Source organism: Pelophylax lessonae, assembly GCF_965119305.1.
Source record: "Pelophylax lessonae genome assembly, chromosome: 4".
Lineage (NCBI taxonomy): Eukaryota > Metazoa > Chordata > Amphibia > Anura > Ranidae > Pelophylax > Pelophylax lessonae.
In genome coordinates, this window is record NC_138771.1 from 219,607,192 (window position 1) to 219,628,146 (window position 20,955).

The 20,955-nt window shown below is 39.5% G+C and overlaps 1 protein-coding gene across 1 annotated transcript; it reads right to left on the minus strand.

Moving 5' to 3' along the window:
* Window positions 1-233: 233 nt before the first annotated feature.
* On the minus strand, window positions 234-14,032 carry LMOD2 (leiomodin 2). Its single transcript, XM_082256835.1, has 3 exons — window positions 13,471-14,032; window positions 5,134-6,501; window positions 234-579 (listed from the first exon to the last, which is right to left on the minus strand). Exons 1-3 carry the CDS (start codon window positions 13,738-13,740, stop codon window positions 553-555), a joined length of 1,665 nt encoding a protein of 554 aa, XP_082112961.1. The 5' UTR covers window positions 13,741-14,032; the 3' UTR covers window positions 234-552.
* Between the last annotated feature and the right edge of the window lie 6,923 nt (window positions 14,033-20,955).

A 20,955-nucleotide genomic window follows, 5' to 3' on the forward strand; every position in this document is an offset into this window, starting at 1 on the left:
ACCAGATTTAGTAAATTACCATTTCAAAAGCTACCTTCCCTACTAAAACCATTGCTTCCTCTCATCTACCACAGATGGGTGTATTCTGCACTGGCATGGCCCCAGAATGAGATGTGAGATAGAGGGGTACTGTTGTGCATCTTATGACAAAGTCAATCAAGTCTTCTGGTGGCATATTGTTGTTAGTGCTCTACCGTTTGTAAGGTGTTATTGTTACTGACATAACACGGATATTGAATTGTACAACTTTTATTGGAGTCATAAAAAATACAAACCAAAGAAACAAAACATTTTAGTGCAAAACACCAGGTTCATTGTGATCATCTTTAAACGTAGATACATATACCTTTATACTATAGCAAACAAAAAAAAGAAGAAAAATAAAATAAAAAGTTTCAGTATTTACATATAATTTATTTTTCCTTGCAGTTGCTTAGGGTTAAAATGTTTCAGCTTCTTGAGGAGTGCGCTTTGCTTGCTTACACATGTTTAACAAACAGCAGATAATTCGGCAAAGCATCTTGTGTTCAGCTTTTACAGCAAACGTGGACTTTACCGAAGTGTTCCAGGTACTTCCACCTGTAAAATAAACAAGTAGTTATTTCACTGAATCATAAATGAAATATTGTTAAAAAGCTATCTAGGATAGATCTTTTGAGAAATATTCAAAGGATGGACCCACAAGAAAGGATAGCAGTTTTCCTATCACGCCTTTTCATATATAATGTAAGATTAGAATACAGTTTTGCAGAAAAAATATCCTGTAAGTGCATCAGCAAATTTGGCCCTGTCCTCTGATTTCGTCATTCGCGCATTTCACATTAAGGTCTCAGAGTATAAGCTCTTTCTGAAACCCCACGTGACTAGCTACGTCACAGGGGTTGCTTACATAGTAACGAAGCAAGCACACAGAAAGCAAAGATGATAACTGCTTATCTGTGCGCTGTAAAATGATCAGTTATCAAATGTAAAGCCATACAAAACAGACCATGTAAATAATAAAGGGGATTCAGTACACTTATCGGCGCATGCGCGAGATTACCGCGGCGTTGTAGTAGAAGAGCGGAAGTAGGGTAGAAATCGGCTTCAGGAGTTTTCCCCAAAGATGGCGCTCGCTTCAGAAACATTGGAAAAAAATCCATTGGATGCAAATAAAGTAAGGAAACTCCTATGGCGCTTTGACATACTCGGTTAGATTGTAATGTGCATTGCATCGCAGATCAGTGTTTAACGGGATTATGCAGTACTGAGTTTACTACCGCTTTAAATTACATTAAAATGAATCTGTCATTAAAAAAATATGGGTGATGCCTTTACTAGCCTCCTGAAAATGTTAGTTGCCTGGCTGGTCTAATATTTCACATACCGCTCTAGGTGGGATCAGGCTCCGCATGCCACATTCACATCTCAGGTGCTGGCTCCGCTCGGCTCCACCGAAATAATCAATTGTACCAGCAACATGAATGCCTTAAACCAAGATGAAAAATAATTTTCCTTTATCACAATAGCTAGAAGGAATAAGTTCTAGTCTGACATGTTTCACACTAGGCTCAGTGCTTTGTCAAATAATCTTTCTGTTAGAAAGTGCTGTGCCTAGTGCAAACCATGCCAGACAAGAACTCCTGACACTCCTGTTGGCTATTTTATTAAAAGACGATTATTTTGCATCTTGGAGTGCAGCATTCCTGTTTCTGGTACATTTGCCTTGCTGGTCTGACTGACTTAATGTAGATCTAAAAGCTAAATAGATTACATTTAGTTTGTTAAACAGGAGCTCCAGTCTCCCTCTCAAAAAAAATTAAAAGTCAGCAGCTACAAATACTGGAGCTGCTGACTTTTAATATAAGGATGTTTACCTGCCCTTGGATCCAGCGATGTCCTCACCCAAATTGATTCTTTAATCTGCTTCAGATGCAGTCCACGGGAATCTTCACTAAGGGAAACTGACAGTAAAGCCTAGCTTCACAGCTGGTTTCCAACTGAACATGTGCAAACCGTGCTCTGCTTTGTGATTGGTCCCACAGTCTTCTGGGATCTGTGACTGGTCCCGCAGTCTTCTGTGACCCATGATGTTTTCCAGAAGGCTGCAGGGAAAGGGGGGAGAGAACTTTTGCTCAGGTCGCTGTGCGATTTGATCGGATGTGGGGGAGTGGGTACCTATCAAAACCAGGAACCTGCCTCCCCCCCCAAAAAAAATAATGGGCCAAATGTAAAGGGGGGGGAGGAAGAATGGAACTTACCCTTTTGAGTGAAGTTCTGCTTTAAGGCACCATAAACAACGGCAATTTTTTTTTTTGTATTAGAAAAATAGAAATTCTACAGATCTCCGTTTTCAGCCACAGCTTGTCTAAATGCACGAATTCCAGTGGCTGCTGCATGTGGATAGATAAGGTTTGGCCTCCTGATAGCGGCAACTGCAGAACATGCCTGCATAATATGCTTTGCTTTACCGAAATTGCATTTAACAGGGTGACAACACAAGAGAGCAACTGAAAAACGGGGAAAAAGCGTTGTCATCCTATAACAGTACGTGCCTAAACAAGGACCCTCATGGCATGATCACCATGTCATTTTTATGAAAAGTTGTAGCTTTAAAAAATAATAAAAAAGCTTACATTAACATGTTAAATATTATTTGAGATTTTAGTAATTATATCTACATTTTTAATCACATGCCTTGAACAAGCATGTTGTAAATGAGTGACAGCAATCCTTATTTTTACAACAAAAGAGGAGGTTGGTAATGGAAGCCTGCATTATTGTTTCATGAAAGGTGTACTATAAAGCCTAATTGAAGTCTTACTTTTGTACTTCTTATGCAATCAAGCTGCATTACAAATAAAGGCTAAGGATATTTTTTTACAATTTGTTAAGGCTTAAAGTGATAGTAAAGTCTTGTTTTTTTTCCTATAAAAATAATAAACATGCTATACTTACCTACTCTGTGCAGTGGATTTGCACAGAGCAGCCCAGATCCCCATCTTCTCAGGTCCCTCTTCTGTGCTCCTGGCCACTACCTCCTGTTCAGTGCACCCACAGCAAGCAGCTTGCTATGGGGGCACCCGAGCCAAGTCACACCCCTGTGTCCATTCAGATCATTCTGTCCATTCAGACACAGATCCCTGCCCCCTCTCTCCCCTGATTGGCTAACTGACTTTGATTAACAGCAGTGGCAGCCAATGACGCCACTGCTGTGTCTCAGCGAATCAGGAGGGAAAATCTCGGACGGCTGAGACACTCGTGGACATCGCTGGACAGAGGGGGACCTCAGGTAAGTGTTAGGGGGCTGAGGGGGGCTGTGCACACAGAAGGCTTTTTAACTTCATGCATAGGATGCATGAAGATAAAAAAAACCTTCTGCCTTAACAACTCCTTTAACTCAACTGTTCTGTGCCATGTGGCAGCAGCATGTTGGAGAACCTGTTTATTGCTCTCACACAGGGTGCAGTGCTCCTGGTCCCTAGCTCTCCACTATGCCACCTGCACAGAACTTCAACAATGCTACTCAGCGAGTATGATGATTGGTGATTGGAGTATTGTACCAGGGCCATGTCAGACCATTGGAGAACTGAACCATTGCACTCTGTGTTGGAGCAGTGCTCTGGCTCTCCAGTATGGTGCAAGCACAAGTTGGTTTCGTACAGTCTTAAGCATAAACACATATTCAAAAGCATATCAGCCTTGGCAGTTCCTGCATTTCACAAGTTTCAACTAATACAGTGGCATACTAAAGGATAGTAAACAAAGTTACAACTTACATCCACAGAAAAAAGAAGATTTGGTATTGTAGAATGACTTTACATTTGCTCTATAGAAGCATAGCCAGAAGAAGCACTCATGTGCTGGCATGGCATAGGCACTTGCATGCCAGGCCACAGTTGATGGGTGTGTATCTATGTGTGTGTGCACAGTCACATGAGCATGCAATGAAACCCCCTAACACATCAGACTATTTAAACTTACAGCTGGCAACACAAATGATCTTCAACTATCCTGTTTCCTATGAATGTTTGATCTGGTTACCTGACCCACACTGACCTGATCTGACCGTGATGTTACTCCTGGTTCTGAACTGGCAGTTCCTCTTTGCACCTGGTTACATTCTTAATGCTGTCTTGGCTTAAACCTAATCTTAACCTGTCTTTCATCCCTGCTATTCCAGGCTACATTATGCTGATTACATAATGCCTCATACAACATTTCCTAGAGCCTAAGATTCTAGCCATTATTACAGTCACCTACCTGGTAACATACCTACATTTTTCTCTCCCTCTATTTCCTGTATCAGTAATCACATTTCTACTTCTTAGGTTAGGTTCCTATATGTGCATATGTGTTTGTACATGCACATCGCAAGTACAGCAGCCCATTAATTTGAATAGGCTGCTGTCCCCTCGGAATTTGGGGGAAAGAAGTCCCCAACCTGTTTTAAAAAACATGCCGCACGTAACTGCATGGGTGCCGATGTGTGGGGTGCCACTAAGAATTAATGGCATTTCTGAACAGCTTCTAAAAAGCAACACGCTTCTGTTTGGGTCAGGAACATGCACAATTATGCACATATATGAACCTAGCATAAGACAAGTTTGGATCTGATTAGTGGTTGGATGTAACTTGTAATTTTACAATCAGCCTAATGATCTTTGCCCAACAACTTTAACGTTATAAAGTAAAAGAGGTAACTTTTAAAGTAAATTGCATCTCTACTTTAGATATAAAAGCAAATACGTTTGTGCATTGCTTTGGCTTTACTGAGTTGACTTCAATTATTGACAATCATAACTATTTGCTTTGGCTTTATTGATTCTTAAGAAAACATTGTTGATCGTTACATAGTTGTTAATGTAATTCTATACATACTTATTTAATAGGGTAAAGTGCAATATGCAAGAGACCACATATTTTAACAATTCTAGATTATTTTGCAAAAAATGTAAGTCTGGTTGGCAATTTCAAAGCTAGAAAAGCAGTCAACAGGAAAAAACTACATGTACCTGGACATATAAATCCTTTATTGGAGGATACCAACAGAATAGAATCGTGACCTCACTATAATTTATGGTCTGAGGGACAATTCTAGGATATCAAACATCATTCTAAAAAACAGATATGTGGAAATAATATTAGACATACCTTCTTCAACTGTCTTATATTGCTTCCTCTGATAGCTTCCATAAGGTCATCATGTGCAGATCTCTGGGGTGTAGATGGCCTAGAACCCTCTTCTACTTTCTTTTCTGCAATTGATCTTAGAGAATTTTTTATTTCTTTTAGTATATTGTTTTGTTCTTTTTTACTCTTTTTGCTTTTTGTTTTTATCTGTCCATTTTGAATTTTCTTTGCTGATCTTTCCTGCTGCTTGATAACTTCAGCAATATTCCTCGTGGGAGCCTTTTTTTCCTGAACCACTTGCAATAATGGAGGGGCAGGTGGAGGAGGTGGTGGAGGTGGTGGAGGAGGTGGAGGAGGGGCTAAGGTTATGGTAGCCTGAACTTTTCTGGTTGTTTTTGGTGATGACCATGGTGAACTCTTGGGAGAAGGACATGGTGAAGCCCCTGGAGTTCCCCTCGGAAATGTCTTGGTCCTTAAGTTAGATGAAGGATCATAACCAGATTCCTTTTGTTCCTGAATTCTTTTCTGTCTCTGTTTGTCCATATTTCTGGTAAGTATGCTTGTCATAGACATACGTGGTCCTGGAAGCTCAAAGTGATAACCTAGTTTGACAATACTTGTATTGTCTTTTAGTAATTTCACTATTTCCATTTCCACCTGACTTCCCATGATGTGCCTTTGATTGTGAAACCTCAGTTCTGTCAAGATATTGTTTGAATACTGAAGAGCTCTCATAATGGCCAATATTCCTTTCCCTGTAATAAAGTTTGATTCTATGTTCAAACACGTGATACTTCTATTAACCCTCAGCATATTAGCGATAGCTAATGCCACATTGTCATCAGCATGAGTGTTGGCCAAACTAAATATTTTAACAGTGGTATTATTTTTCAGAGCTTCTGCAAATGCAATTAAAGTATCAGCTGTTGTATTCTCAATGTTATTGAGGTTTATTTCAGTAGTGTCAGGATCATTGATTTTAATATTTTCAAGTGCTTCCTCAATAACGGTTGGGTTCGAGAGGACAGGGCCAGGCAATGCTTTATTTTTTACAATATGTTCTGTGTGTCTATTGTATTTGTCACCACTTCCACTGAATCCATTGCAAGTTGGTTTATCCAAAGAAACTCCATTGCATTGTATAGTGGGTGTTTTTATGGGAATTTCTATGTCTGGCTGCTGTTCATTTTTGCTACACACCACCTCTTCTTTGATCTCCCCGTCACTTTCTTCGAATTCACTTTCATCTTCTTCCTTTTCATCCTCTTCTTCTTCTCTGTCTACTTCCTCATCCTCATCTTCTTCTGTATAAACCTCTTCTGATACTTCACTGTTGCTTCCTGTAAAGTCATCTTCCTCAATTTCATCTTCTTCCTCCTCCTTAGGATTCTGTAAAAACAAATATAATTTAGTTAAATGGTTTTAGTTTTCATGATCTGTCAAGGATAAGGAAATCCCATTATAGTTAAATGATCTATCCATCCACTTTTTTAGAAACACAAGTAGGTATATTTTTCTACATTTATATAATGGCTTTGTACATATTTTCTTAGTTTGTTTTATATAGTCCAGACTAAAAAATATTGAAACCAGTTTTTCTTTTTTTTTTTTGTTATGAAAAATCTGCAATATTGCGTGGGAATATTATATAGCCTGCTATCCAGCCTCAGGCTATGTTGAGGCCCGGTTCATCCTAGTGAGATTTCTGATGTGACTTGAGCCACACAGAATAGCCTGACAATGGAAATCACAGTGTTTTCAATGGTGCCCATTTTCATCATTATGACTCAGCAGTGATTTTGGAAAAAAGTTCCTGTGCCACTTTGGTGCAATTCTAGTGAGAGTTTGGCCCCATGGACTTCAACTAAAAACCACAGAAATGTACATGTGATTCTGATGCGATTTGGAAAACAGTTTCATGTTTTCTGTTTTTTTATCCCTGAACTCTGCTCCCAGGCAAATCCTTGGTTCCTCAAAAGTAGTGGTGGTAGTTGTAAAACACAAGGCCACAAAATCACGCTAAAAATGCACAGGCTTAAAATCACATTAAAATTGCCACAAAATTTCAAAGAAGTCACACTACATAATCACACTTGAAGTTGGTTCAAAATCGCAGAATCCTAGAAAATGTTGTTTATGGAACTCAATAAGACCTCAGGGTAGTTATCTTAGAAATCTGGTTATGGAACCCATACTGCTCTGGAAACCTTGTCATTTATTAAATGTATATTATTGTATATAGGTATAAAAGACAGAACAACAGTTTAAAAATGTATAAAAGCCAAAGAATACAAATAAAATTGATCCGCAAAAACAAATATAATTCAGTTAAATGGTTTTAGTTTCCACCATCTGTCAAGGGTAAGGAAATCCCATTGTAGTTAAATGATCTATTCATCCACGCTTAACTTATTTATTTATTTACTTAATTAAATAATGGATCAGCAAACAAAGGGATAACCCAGTTGTATAATTAATCAATTTTTTTTTGTGGAAACACAAGTATGGACTCCCTTATCAGACAGAGAAGTCTAACGTTTCAATTAGACAAAGGGAGCTACAAAACAAGCTGCTCGACTGTCTGTCTCTTTAGATAACTCGTGCTGCTCTGGAAATCTTGTCACCTATTTAATGTGCATTATTGTATATAGGTATGAAAAGATATAGGACAACAGTTTAAAAATGTATAAAGCCAAAGAAAAAAAAAAAATTGATCCAAAACCATTATATTTTAATTTTACATTACAACCAACTCCAGAGTACATGTTTTTGAAATGCAAAACTAAAAACACATTCTGTAGTATTTGTAATATTTCATTGCTGAATCCAGCTTATAAAAACCTGGCTTAGTCTCTACTCCACCGTATCCACTCAATATGTAATATGAAAAAATAGCCTAAACACGTTTGGGAACAATTCAGTGACACCACACAATAATACAAAATGATATAACACATTTATTAAAGCTATAATAAAATCAGAAGAAAAATATTCAAAACAATAAAAACACACATATTAGCCAATGGATACAAGCAACTGGGCGAGGCTTCTGCTCTCTAGATGTTGGCTGCTATGATATATTATGACAGGAATCCAATGTGTTCAACATTAAAGAAAGCCATTAAGAATATAATATATACTGTGTCCCAATGTCCATCGGATCATATGGAAATTATGAAATCCCCCTATAACAACACAAATATCCAAAATTCAGCAGCTGTTGCAAATTAACTGAGGTATTTGTCCAAAAGATCCCTTTAACCTTCCTAGCGGTATTCCCGAGCGTGACTCGGGGTTAGATTTTAGAGCCAAAAGCGGTAACCCCGAGCCACACTCGGGGTACCGCTAGGAAGATTTCTGGATCCTGGTAGAGGTTTTACTTACCTTTTCTCCAGGATCCAGCGAAGAATGCGGACGGTATGCAGCGGCGGAGCTTCCTCCCGATCGTCTGTATATGCACACACACACACATATATATATATATATGTATATATATATATATATACACACACGTATATACATATATATATATATATATATATATATATATATACACATATATATATATATATATATATACACATATATATATATATATACGTAATTCTTGTGAATGAGCAGCCCAAACCAACTGTATACATTATATATATATATATATATATATGTATACATAATATATGTATACATACACATATATATATATATATATAATATATATATATATATATATATATATATATAATATATATATAATAAATGTATACAGTTGGTTTGGGCTGCTCATTCACAAGAATTACATGCAAAATAATGGTACCGCTTTCAGCACCTAAAATCCAAAAGAATCATACCGCCAGGGAGGTTAAACATCCATGCGTTATGGGACCAAGACTGGCTTCAGTAAGTAATCAGGAGATGCATGTAAAACAGGTATTGTTAACAACTTTTGTCAGGTGCTCACCAGGAAACACCACAACAAACCAGAGATAAAGTAATCCCAACAAGGATGTTGTTGTAAATTGAGTGTTCACCAAAAGGTTGGTAAATCCAACACAGGAAACGGTAATATTAGCATTGTCCATGCATAACACCAACTCCACCCAAATGAGGTAGAGGTAAAGGACAATGCCCTATTCAGATGGAGTTGATAATGAATGGTGATGAATACTGATGTAGGAGATTCAGGACAACATATCTTGTTCATTGAGTCCTTATTCCTCAATTCAGGCATGCCTTTGGTCAACTGCTTGATCAGCATGCTCCAACCAAGGCCCCTTTAAGAGTGACAGCATAATTAGACTGAACACTCATGCTAGTATCCATAGATGAAGAGGCATGCCTCTGATGCAGTCGGCTTTGACCAGGTCAGGCTTTTCTCTACCTGGCCTCACTCTGCTCTCAATCAGTATCCAACCAAGAGTGGGAGTAATAAGTATTTAACATCTCATCAGCTATGGATAGTGGTATGGGTGTTGGACACATTGGGTTCCTGTCATAATATATCGTAACACCCAACATCTAGAAAGCAGAAGCATCACGCAGTTGCTTTTATCCATTGGCCAATATGTGTGTTTTTATTGTTTTGCATATGTTTCTTCTGATTTCTTTATGGCTTTGAATAATTGTATTATAAAATGTTGTAATTATTTTATGGTGACACTGAATTGTTCCTGAACATGTTAAACCACTTCAGCCCTGGAAGGTTTTACCCCCTTCGCTGTCATGCAATGCTGTACCCAAACAAAATGTATATCATTTATTTCACACATATAGAGCTTTCCTTTAGTGGTATTTGATCACCACTGGATTTTTATTTTTTGTGATATAAATGAAAAAAGTCCAAAAATGTTTAATTTTATTTTTGTTTTACTTTTTGCTATAAAACATAGGCAATAAAAAATGTAAAAAAATCAATTTTCTTCATAAACTTTGGCCAAAATGTATTTTGCTAAATGTCTTCAGTAAAAGTAATCCCAATAAGAGTCTACAAACTGTGATTTGTATATCGGAATTTTTATTTTTTATTTTTTGTTATACTACTAATGGCATTGATCAGCAACCTATAATGGGACTGGGTGCAGCAGGCAATCTGACACTGACACTGGGGGGGAACAAACTTATTGCCACAGCTATTACCAATGACACAAATACAGTGATCAGTGTTAACACTGTATACTATCACTGTATTAATGATACTTGCTGAGAAGGGGTTACCATCCAGGGCAGGGGTGTCAAACTCAATTCTATTGAGGGCTGCACAGTTGTCCTCAAAGGGCCAGTTGTATCTGTTAGACTATATACATTTATGCAGGGCTTTTTTTCTCAGGGAATAAGTGCAGGAACTTAACCACGCCCCCCACTGAACCGCATCAAACTATGGGTGTGGCAAAATTGCAATAAAAGTGGGAGGATCTTAAAGGGGCTATAAATACCAAGAGTGCGATATGAGCGGAGCTTAGGGATGCACTACGTACAGAGTCCAGGGGTGCGTTATGTGCAGAGTTCAGGAGTGCGCTGTGTACAGAGTGCAGTATTGAGGAGTCTGCTACGTACTGAGGGCAGGGTTTAGGGGTGTGCAATGAGCAGTGTGCAGGGATCAGCTCTCTTTCACAGGCTGTTCACATCTCATTTCCACCCCTTCTCCTGGGTGCGAGGGCCACATGAAAAGGCCTAGAGGGCCGGATTCGGCCCTCGGCCCTTGTGTTTGACACATGTCATCTTTGGCAATCAAGGGGTTAAATGTGTGCCTAATAATGTGTAATGTGTGCTGCTTTTACTAACAGATCTCTTTGTTTATAATCCAAGCTTTGCAGGGATAAGAAACAGAGAGATTGTTCCCTCTGTACACAGCCCTGTGTTGATTGTCAGCACAGGACTCCGGACTATGTTTGGAGACAGTGGATCAGCAGGTCCTGGACATAGGAATCATTAGCTGGGACTTGCTGACAGATTCGCGTTGTGTACAATCACAGGCTAGGTGTCGGCTTGGGGGGAGGGGGGTGTTGGGGGGGGGGGTTGGTGCTTCATGCATGCTTAAGTAGGTAAAAATTTGTTTTAATATTACATATTGAATGGATACAGTGAAGTAGAGTCCATACTAGGTTTTTATTGGTTGGATATTGCATGCTAATGGATAATACTGGCGACTACAATTTTCTCATCTAGTAACATAACAACATATGTTGATAAGGACTTGTAGTTTCAAAATATTTGAACTTTTTTATAGCTGAACTTGGAAACTGTAATGACCGTTTAGAAGTGCTAGTAAAAAAAATAATATAGCATTACTAAAAATGTACAGATCTAAGAACAATCATGTTGTCTTTAGTGTAGATTCACAAATTTTGGACATTCTTTCCGCTTTTTTCACCCACAAAGCACTACTCTTCTTATTACACATTAAAGCCTATAGACCTATATTTTTATCAAACTATCTGAAACTACATTTTTGATTCTTAGATGTTTTCACTAAAATTTTTATTGCATAATGTATGTATACATAGTTTTGAACACTTGTCTAGTGAATGAATCTGAAAACAATTTGTCAAGGGCACCGTAGACTTGATGACTAATGTAGCAAGCAGCAAACAACATATTATCGTACTCCCGAGCCTGAACTGAGATTAAATGGTGGTTATATATAGAAGCAATATAATAAGCGTTGATGATAACTACCATGTTTGGAAAACAATCAAATACCAGAGACAAGTGCAGGGCTTTGTCTGAGCACAGGGAATCCACTTGGGTCAGCTGTGGACTTCCTTTACAAAAAAGTTTCCACTTATCAGATGTTTCAAAACTGTTGAAATACATATTTTTCATTGGGATACTGATAACAATTTTATTAAATGTAGGATAGATAGACAGATTGATCATTTATTTGTGAACAACTAATAATGTATTGCTTAGATGCATTAGATAGATGTGTTAGTGCGTAATGGACTACATATTAGTTGTTCTACAACTGAATAGAGTGAAGATAAATGATTATCGGACTCTATTTAGGGATTTTAACTTATCACTTTAAAACAATATTCTGCTTTTTCAGGTTGCTCATTTCTATTTGAAAAAAAAAAATTGGAATTCATTGTTTTGCAGATGATGGTGACTGTAAATATCTATACTTGAATGACAACTTGCCCTCTGTGTGGTGAAGAAGAACCTTGGTCTAAACAAAACATTTTGTTTTAAATGGCACATTTATCAGATCATAGAGTCAGATCACCGACCGATTTATCAAACAAAATTGTTTCTAAAGCTGTGAGGGCTGTAATTTAAATTAGCTGACCTGGCTTTTTCCAAAACCAGTAGCTTCATGGTGGTTGTGTGTCCTTACATTTCCGCTGATATAAAATGTTGCGGACACACTGTATAGATCTCACGTAGACTAATGTATCGATGTGTACTACAGCCTAACGACTATTTTTTCTTGGTGTACCAATTTTTTATATGTTATGCATACATTTTATCCTTCTGAAATCTGTAATAAAATTTGCAAAAAAATAAAATAAAAAAAATTAGCCAAATTGATTTAAAAAAAGAAAATGTATTAATCCACTTTTAGGAAACATTTTTAAACCTTATACTGCCAAACACCTATGCCCTGCATATTTTTTTTAACATTTTTTCCTGAACTATATATTTTTAATGCAAAACCGAGGTAAGAATTTATCAAAGCTGGAGCAATCAGAATCTGGAGCAGCTCTGCATTTCTGCAACTTCTACCTTTTATTTTCAAAGCTTAACTGAACAAGCTGAAGGTAGAAGCTGAATGGTTATTAAATCTATCCCCCCAACCACCACTACCAAAGTGTTTTGTTAGTTTAATAGTAAAGCTAAACATAATACACAAAATTTCATAAAGCTTATACCGGGCAACACCTCTGTCCTGTGTATTTTTTTATTTCTTTCTGAAGTACATATTCATAACATAGATCTCAATGCTTAAATATTTTGTGAGGTTAATAGAAAAACTAAATGTATTTTGTAATATACCAAAACATGCTAATTGATTTCCTGAATGACTTGTGTCAGTGCATTTATGGTAAGTAGAAAAGAGCTAGGAATACTTTTCATACACTTCTTTCCTTATTTAGGTGAATTGCTTTACCTCCCTGCTCTAAACCCAGTAAATATGACATTTTAATTGGCTGTTATAGGTTATACCTATTTGTCCATAATTTGTGCTCTTTATATTTTTTCTAAAATAAGCCTGTGAGTTATAAACACCCTCGTATTATTTTTTTAATGACAGGCAAATAATAGATATCTATAGTACTTTTTGCTACAGAAAAGATAAAAACTTGCATACATTCAGCTTTTTAACCAAAGTGGCACAATAAAATGAGAATGGAGACCTACCTGAGAACATGCTCCAATTTCTTTTTCTAATAGCTTTTTCGTTTCCTTTTCCCAATAAGCCATTAGGGCTTCTCTGCTGAAGTTCACTGTTGGAGACTTTTCCGTTAAACTTTTTTGCCTCATTCCAACAGGAAGGTTATGATCTGGTTCAATATCCTCCAATTCCCTTTCCAGTTCCTGAAGCTCCTCTGGTGAGAGGGAAGCCAGCAGCTCATCTTCATCAATATCTTCATATTTACTGATCTCCCTCCTGTATCCAAAGGTAGACATGGTCCCCTCAGGAGCTTTAATGCTCTAAAGCCAATCAACTTTAGTATGTAGATAAGGAATATAAATGGAGAAAGAGCAGATAGCTGTCTTATATCTGCTGTACCTCGTGTGAGCTGCAACTGACACTTTAGATGAGAAGGGGCACAGCCTTTTAAGAAAGACTAAATGGGTGTTCCCATAATACAAAGGGGGATGAAAGCATACTCTATTTCAGCCACCAACGTCAGCTGGATGCAGAGACAGACACAAAGTGACATCACAAGTGAATATCAGGCTTTCAGACTCGGGGATTAATTGCACACTAGATCTTACCATATAAAGTTTACACTGATGACCTAAGGATTTCCACACAATGGCACAATTATTAGTGAATTCTGTTCAAAAACGTTTTTCTCCTGAAATTCACTCATAGGGGGTTAGATTAAATACTCTTAGGACCCTTTCACACATGAGGACCTTTCATTTAATCAGTTCAGTCACCTTTTTTTCCAAAGAAAAAACGTATGAAGTTTGCATCAGTTTTTCATCCGTTTGTCATCAGTTTTCATCTGTTTTTCATCCGTTTTTTTACATCTGCTAACTAGAGTCCTTAACCACTTGAGTCCCAGAGCCAGTTTTCATGCAAAAACGAATTGTTTGTCTTTTTACATCCATTTTTCGTCTGATTGGCTTTTTTAACAGGTTAAAAACAGGGCTTTCATCCGTTCAAAAAAAACTAGTGTTCACGAAAGTGGAGGAAAACGGATGTAAATGGATGATCATCCATTTACAACCGTTTTTTCCATAGGAATGCATTGATGTCCTTTTTTTATGTCCGTCAACAGATGAAAAACGGATGAACGGTCTGTATGTGTGAAAGGTGCCTAATTGTATTGGTTTTACCACAAAGCAGGAATCTTGGATTCCCATGGGAACTCCCTTCCTACAAATGGTGTACTAGTGCTCCTTATGTTCATTGAGGTTTCCTCTGCACACACTAGATACAAGGGTCGATGTATCTTAAACTAGAAGAAGTTCTGTGATGTGAGTCACTTTGGTTGGGGGCTTGTGGAACCCAGATTGCTTTTGGGAGCTTGGGAGACTCCTTGTCCAGCTTCCCCGGCCACTCTTATGTGTAAGTCACCCTGTGTCTATTAGGGGCACAGGGTGACCAAGAACCCCAGTCGGGTCTGCACTAATCAGACTCACTATACAACCACACCGGACTCAGCATTTGGTGTTACCCCGGTTATCCTGGGTTCTATATGTGTGGTTTGTGTTGAAAGAGTAAGGGGCTCTTTCACTTGGGACAATAATATTTCTGGACAATATCCCTCAGGAAATATATAAAGATAAACGGTTTGACTTAACAGATTGCTAGAATATTGCAGGAGTGTCTCATAGACCCTTGCTAGTGGGGTGGGGTTTGTTATTGTTAAGTACCTGCATCCCATTGTCCTTCTATTGTTTCTGTCTGCCTTAAGATAAACTTATTATGGGCTGTATATGTGTATGTGGATCGGCTGCTAAGGGGTTGTCCCACAGTGTATAACTCTTTGTGCCTGTGCTTCAATAAACAGTTTGATTCTGGTTGACTCCAAAACTTGTACTGTCAAGTTCTTGGGGTAACTATAGCCAGATTCATGGATCTCGTGTTCCAGAGCTTAGGAAGCAGATTCTTGGTGGAGATACCCAGTCAGGGGTGTCTGGATTCCGTCACAAGTTCAACAAAATGTCTTGTTTTCATTTACTAACTTGATACCATTCAGGACAGGAGCATGCTTTACAATTATATAGGACCTAGGCTTTAAAGTGATCTGTCATTAGTTAAAAAAAATGTAGAAAAGAATAGCCTGAAATAATACAGTTACTACCTATGTGTTCCACCTGTTCCTATTGTAAAGCTACAATAGCTGAAAAAGACGGTTCTATAATCCAACCCCTACATCACTAAATGGATGATCATCCATTTACAAAGTAGTAATGTTGGGGTTGGTGGATGGATCAAAAGCACGCAGGGTGTAACCAGGCATTTGAAACATCCAAAAGTGTGGTGGATGCAGTCAATTTTTAAATGAATGGAGCTCTTTAAGACCGCAAAGAATGGTAGCTGCAAGTCAGGCCAGAATTAGGCATTGTGATTGTGATAGAAACACTGCACTAAATGTTGTCCTTCTATCTGCTCTATGGCTGCCTGCTTTGAGTTTTAAATCTATTGCATTTCTAGTTGGTCTTGTGGGTTATTGTCTCTGAGGATTGTGCATTATAAAAGGTAGTTAATAGCAAGTGTGGATAGGAGTGGGAATGACCAGCAGACCAGAAAACCTAAGCTAAGAATGACCACGACACCCAGGCATAACACAGGCAATGTAGTTACGTGTTTTAGTTACTTTACACAGCTAGGGGACAAATGTAGAATATAATGCTAGATTATTGCATTTTCATCTAAGATCCGTGCTAATATTCCTAATATTTCACATGCAGTGCTTACTCTCGTAGGAGCCGCTGGACTTCCAGGCCTTCCCTTTACACACAGCCTGGCAACAGGGATTTTGCAGCTTTCTTATAGACTCAGGAATCAGTCCAGGGGATTCTTGTTTTGTTTTTGTTTATTTAGGGGTTAAAGTTGGATGGGTAATGGGGAAATGCACAAGATGCCCGGAACTGTAGAACTAGAATTAAATCTTGAGGATTTGCTAATCTCTCTGGCTACTAGTTATTATTGTAAACAATGCTGTCCCCCCGTAGGATCAATCAAATTGATCAAACTGAAGAATGCAGGTGCTGCTTCTTAGAGAAATCTTATCACACCTGGCTGCTTCTGACCCAAGCTAGAGGTATGGGATGTCTCCTGATAGCTTTGTACTAGCACTAGATGTCCTTTCGGTATGGACAAGCAAAGTATTGCACCTTGCTGTCTCCTCTATCCAGGCATGAGGTGTGATGAAATGAAGTTACTCTTTTGGTCCATTTTTAGTAAATCCTGAAGTGAAAAAGGCTGATGCACAGGCTTCCTGCTACATAGGCCAAGTCTTGATTGCCAGGATGGCTACAGCTATGCCCAGCTGAGGCTGGTAAAAAAGGACTTCAAACTGCACCTTCTCTCTTCCACCTGTTCTCTCCTTCTCCTGTCCAGAGACCCCCCTCCCCTAGCACAAGAGTCCCCTCCAGCTATACCCTGGGCTCAGCTTCCCTCACTGCCAGGCTCCTGAACATTTATGGCCCCTTTCCCCTCCTTCTGGACTTTACCTCCCCAGGGATTGGTGGAAACTCCATAAATATTGAGGCTTTGGCCTCACACAGACCCAGCCCCTTGAGCATAAACAAATTAACCGCAGGTCCTCTGCCTATAGAGAAGCCAAACTAAATGTACTTACTGTGTACACTGGGGGTGCTATACAATATATATAGTATATATAAAATATATATAAAATATAGCAATTATTGCAGTAAACACTCTACCAACCGATTTGTGAGTTAATTATTATGTTTCATTATTTTACTATTTTACTATCACTCTGGTGAGTCATGTGAAGTACTATATATTTCCCATCTATGCTATGTATCATTTATATTCAAAAACTTGACTTGGATACTTATTACCAAGCTTTAGATTCTACTAAAGACTATGTTGACAGATGTCAACATTTAACCACACCTCTGTATGTAAAAAAAACATTTAAAAAAACGATTCAAAACACGTACCCCTCATATCAGTCCTTGCCCTTCTGGGGTTTCCAGTGTAGTTTTACTATTACAAACACAAGCACAACTCACATATACACACATTCTCTTTTGGTTCTATACCAAGGTGCAATAAAAATGAGGATTACAATGTAACTGATGCAGACAGCATTCTGTTCTGACTTGCATTCAGGAATCAAGTGCTAAAAGATAGGTATAACCAAAAATCTTTTATCACAGTTCATATCACTTGATGGTTACAGGGGTAAAAGAGTATACTTTGTGATCAGAGTAGGTCTACTAAAACAGTCCTAACTAATTATTTTTCACTGGATGGCTATTGTTTGCTTAGGTACACAGTTGTGTTTTAAATCTTTTGGCCTCTTGCTGGTGAAGGACAAAGAGACTTTTTGGGGTTGATTTACTAAAGGCAAATAGACAGATCACTTTACAAGAGAAGTTGCACTTTGCAAGGGGATTTTCCCCATAGCTTAATGAATGGGGTAAAACTCTGCTGACTTCCATCATCCAATCGCGTGCAAGCAAATATATTTTAAATATTTTTTTTTTCCTTGCAAGTGATTGGGTATTCTTTGTACCATAATACCAAAAAAACTATGGGGAAATTCCTTTGCAAAGTGAATAGCCTATTTGCCTTTAGTTAATCAACCTCTGTACGTCAATGTGCTTACAAGAAACATATTAGGCGTGGCATCTGTAGTCTTAAGGCCCATACACACAATAAGAAAATTGGAAGTAAAATTTCGTCCGACGAACGATCTGCCGATTTTCAGATAGTGCTTTCGACAATCAACAATCGATTACGAGTTTTCGTACGACAAAAACTAGAAGTGCAGGATATACATTTTTTATCGTATGTCAACACAACGTTCCGATTTTCATTTAGTTAGTACAGTTTGTGTCCAAAAATAATCATAAGAGCAAGACTAGGCATGCTCGTAAATGAAAGAACACATACAAAACAATTCAACACATGACATCACTTGATGAATTCTGTCGTATGAGAATTTTCGTATGAAAGTAACCTCTTCACTTTCCATAGGAGACTAGCATGCAACAAAAAACTAAAGAAAACTCGTCCGATAATCTGATTGTGTTTACGAGGCTTTAGACTGAGAAAACATGCACTGATGGTAGCTATCAAGGTTTAGAGATGAAGAAAAACATTGCTTTAAACTACCACAGAAATTATAAATGAAGAGCCAAAAACTGAAGGAGACTTAATTTTGCCACTTTTGCCAAGTTTCTTGTAGCTACCGTACTTTGCTGTGCATCAGATATTACCATTGAATTCTTCGGATAATCTTCAAACAGAAGGCAATGAAAAGGAGACTTTGAGAATAGACAATTCTTTCATTGCAATCCAGCAAAAGTAATAACTAATAATATATTAATTGTACCCTGTTTAGCTGCTCCTTATATAATTTACACAGTTTCCTAAAGCTACTGTTAAAAGAGGTTGTTAACCCCCGGACAAAAAAAAAAAAAGAAACCTGTACGACAAAGTAGAGGCGTAACTAGAACCTTCAGGGCCCCGGTGCAAGAAACCATGAAAGGCCCCCCCCCCGATCCCTGGGGTGACCCAGCCCTATGCGTCACCTCCGTACACCTGGATAGAAGAGGCAGCATATAGAGGAACTGATCCCCTCCATTTTCTTCCTGCAGCGGAGAGGGGATTGGTTAATTTAAATGCCACCCGCCCCTTTTATCTAGGTGTACAGGGGTGAGGCATGGGCCCCCTGGAGCATGGGGTTGGAATGAGTCACAGCGGTGGATGGAATGGGTTGAGTGGCAGCCATGGTGGGGGGATGGAATCAGTGGCAGCAGTGATGGGATGGGATGAGTGGCAGCAGTGGGGGGGAGAATGGGATCAGTGGCATCAGTGTTGGTGGGGTAGATGGGATGGGATGAGGGGCAGTGGTGGTGGTGGTAGTGGTGGGAGGATTGGATGAGGGGCAGTGGTGGGGGGATAGGATGGGATCAGTGACAGCGGTGGTGGTGGGATGGGATTAGTGGCAGCGGTGGTGGTGTAATGGGATTAGTGGTGGGGGGGAATGGGATGGGATGAGTGGCAGCAGTGGTGGGGGGGGAATGGAATCAGTGGCAGTGGTGGTGGGATGGCATGAGTGGCAGTGGTGGCGGTTAAGGGGTCGGATCAGTGGCATTGGTGGGAGGGGGTGGTATTAGTGGCAGTAGTGGTGGTGAGGGGGGTGGGATCAGTGGCGGTGGTGGTGGTTTTGGTGGGATTAGTGGTAGCGGTGGTGGTGAGGGGATGGGGATTGGTGGTGGTGGTAAGGGGGGGATCAGTGGCAGTGGTGGTCAGAGAGGGTGGGATTAGTGGCAGTGGCGGGGTGGAATCAGTGGCAGCAGTGGTGTGGAGGGAAGTGGGATCAGAGGCGGTGATGGTGGGGAGAGGGCTGTGATCAGTGGCGGCAATGGTGGTGAGGGGGTGGGATCAGTGGCGGCAATGGTGGGGAGGGGGGTGGGATCAGTGGCGGCGGTGGTTGGGAGGGGGGTGTGATCAGTGGTGGCGGTGGTGGGGAGGGGGGGGTGTGATCAGAGGTGGTGATGGTGGTGAAGGGGGGGTGAGATTAGTGGGGGCGATGGTGAGGGGGTGGGATCAGTGGTGGTGGTGAGGGGGGGTGGATGGTGGGGTGGGATCAATGGGGGTGGTGAGGGGGGGGTGATGGTTGTGAGGGAGGGTGATGGTTGGGAGGGGGGTGGGATCAATGGCGGTGGTGAAGGGGTGATGGTGGAGAGGGATCAGTGGGGGCGATGGTGGGGAGGGGGGGTGGAGGAGGGGTGGGATGTGGTGTCATCCTCCCCCACCACCACCACCTCTGTCTTACTGATCCCATCCCCCCACCACCGCAGATCTCATCCCTACACCCCCCCCCCCCCAACACCTCTGTTGTAGATAGGGATGAGATCTGTTCTGTGCCAGGCATGGGATCATTAAGAGGCAGCAAGCCAGCAAGGGTGGAGTTTGGGATCAAAATTCTTCAAGGCAAGTTCACTTACATAGCAATCGAGTCGGTCAGAGTCACTTTAAGGCTCTGACTTCCAAAAACATTTGGTGTAGGTGCTTCTTTAGTTATCTGTAATTTTATTTAAATAGTATTAAAAATGCAAAACACTATCTAGGCATGAACCTACTTCATTGTAATGTATTCCACAACTTCCTAAAGCAAACCTGTATTAAATACAAAGTACTGAAACTAAAAGTAATTACCAAAAATTGTGGCGTCTTTGGAGAATAGGTATATAGTTCATAATGCCTGAGATATCATCTTCACCAAGCCCAAATGCTGACATATGGAAAGTATGGGAAATGCTTAGGTCTATGTATATACCATGTTTTAGAAAACTGTTATTTGTATAGCATATCAGATGCTCCAGGAGGAGGTTTGAAAGGGTTTTTCAGCAACAATGAAGGAATGTGTTTTTATCATATATTGCATGTTATACAGCCTCATTTTTAGTTTCAACAATTTGCCTTGAGTACAGGTGCATGGTAAAGTGCTCAGAGAA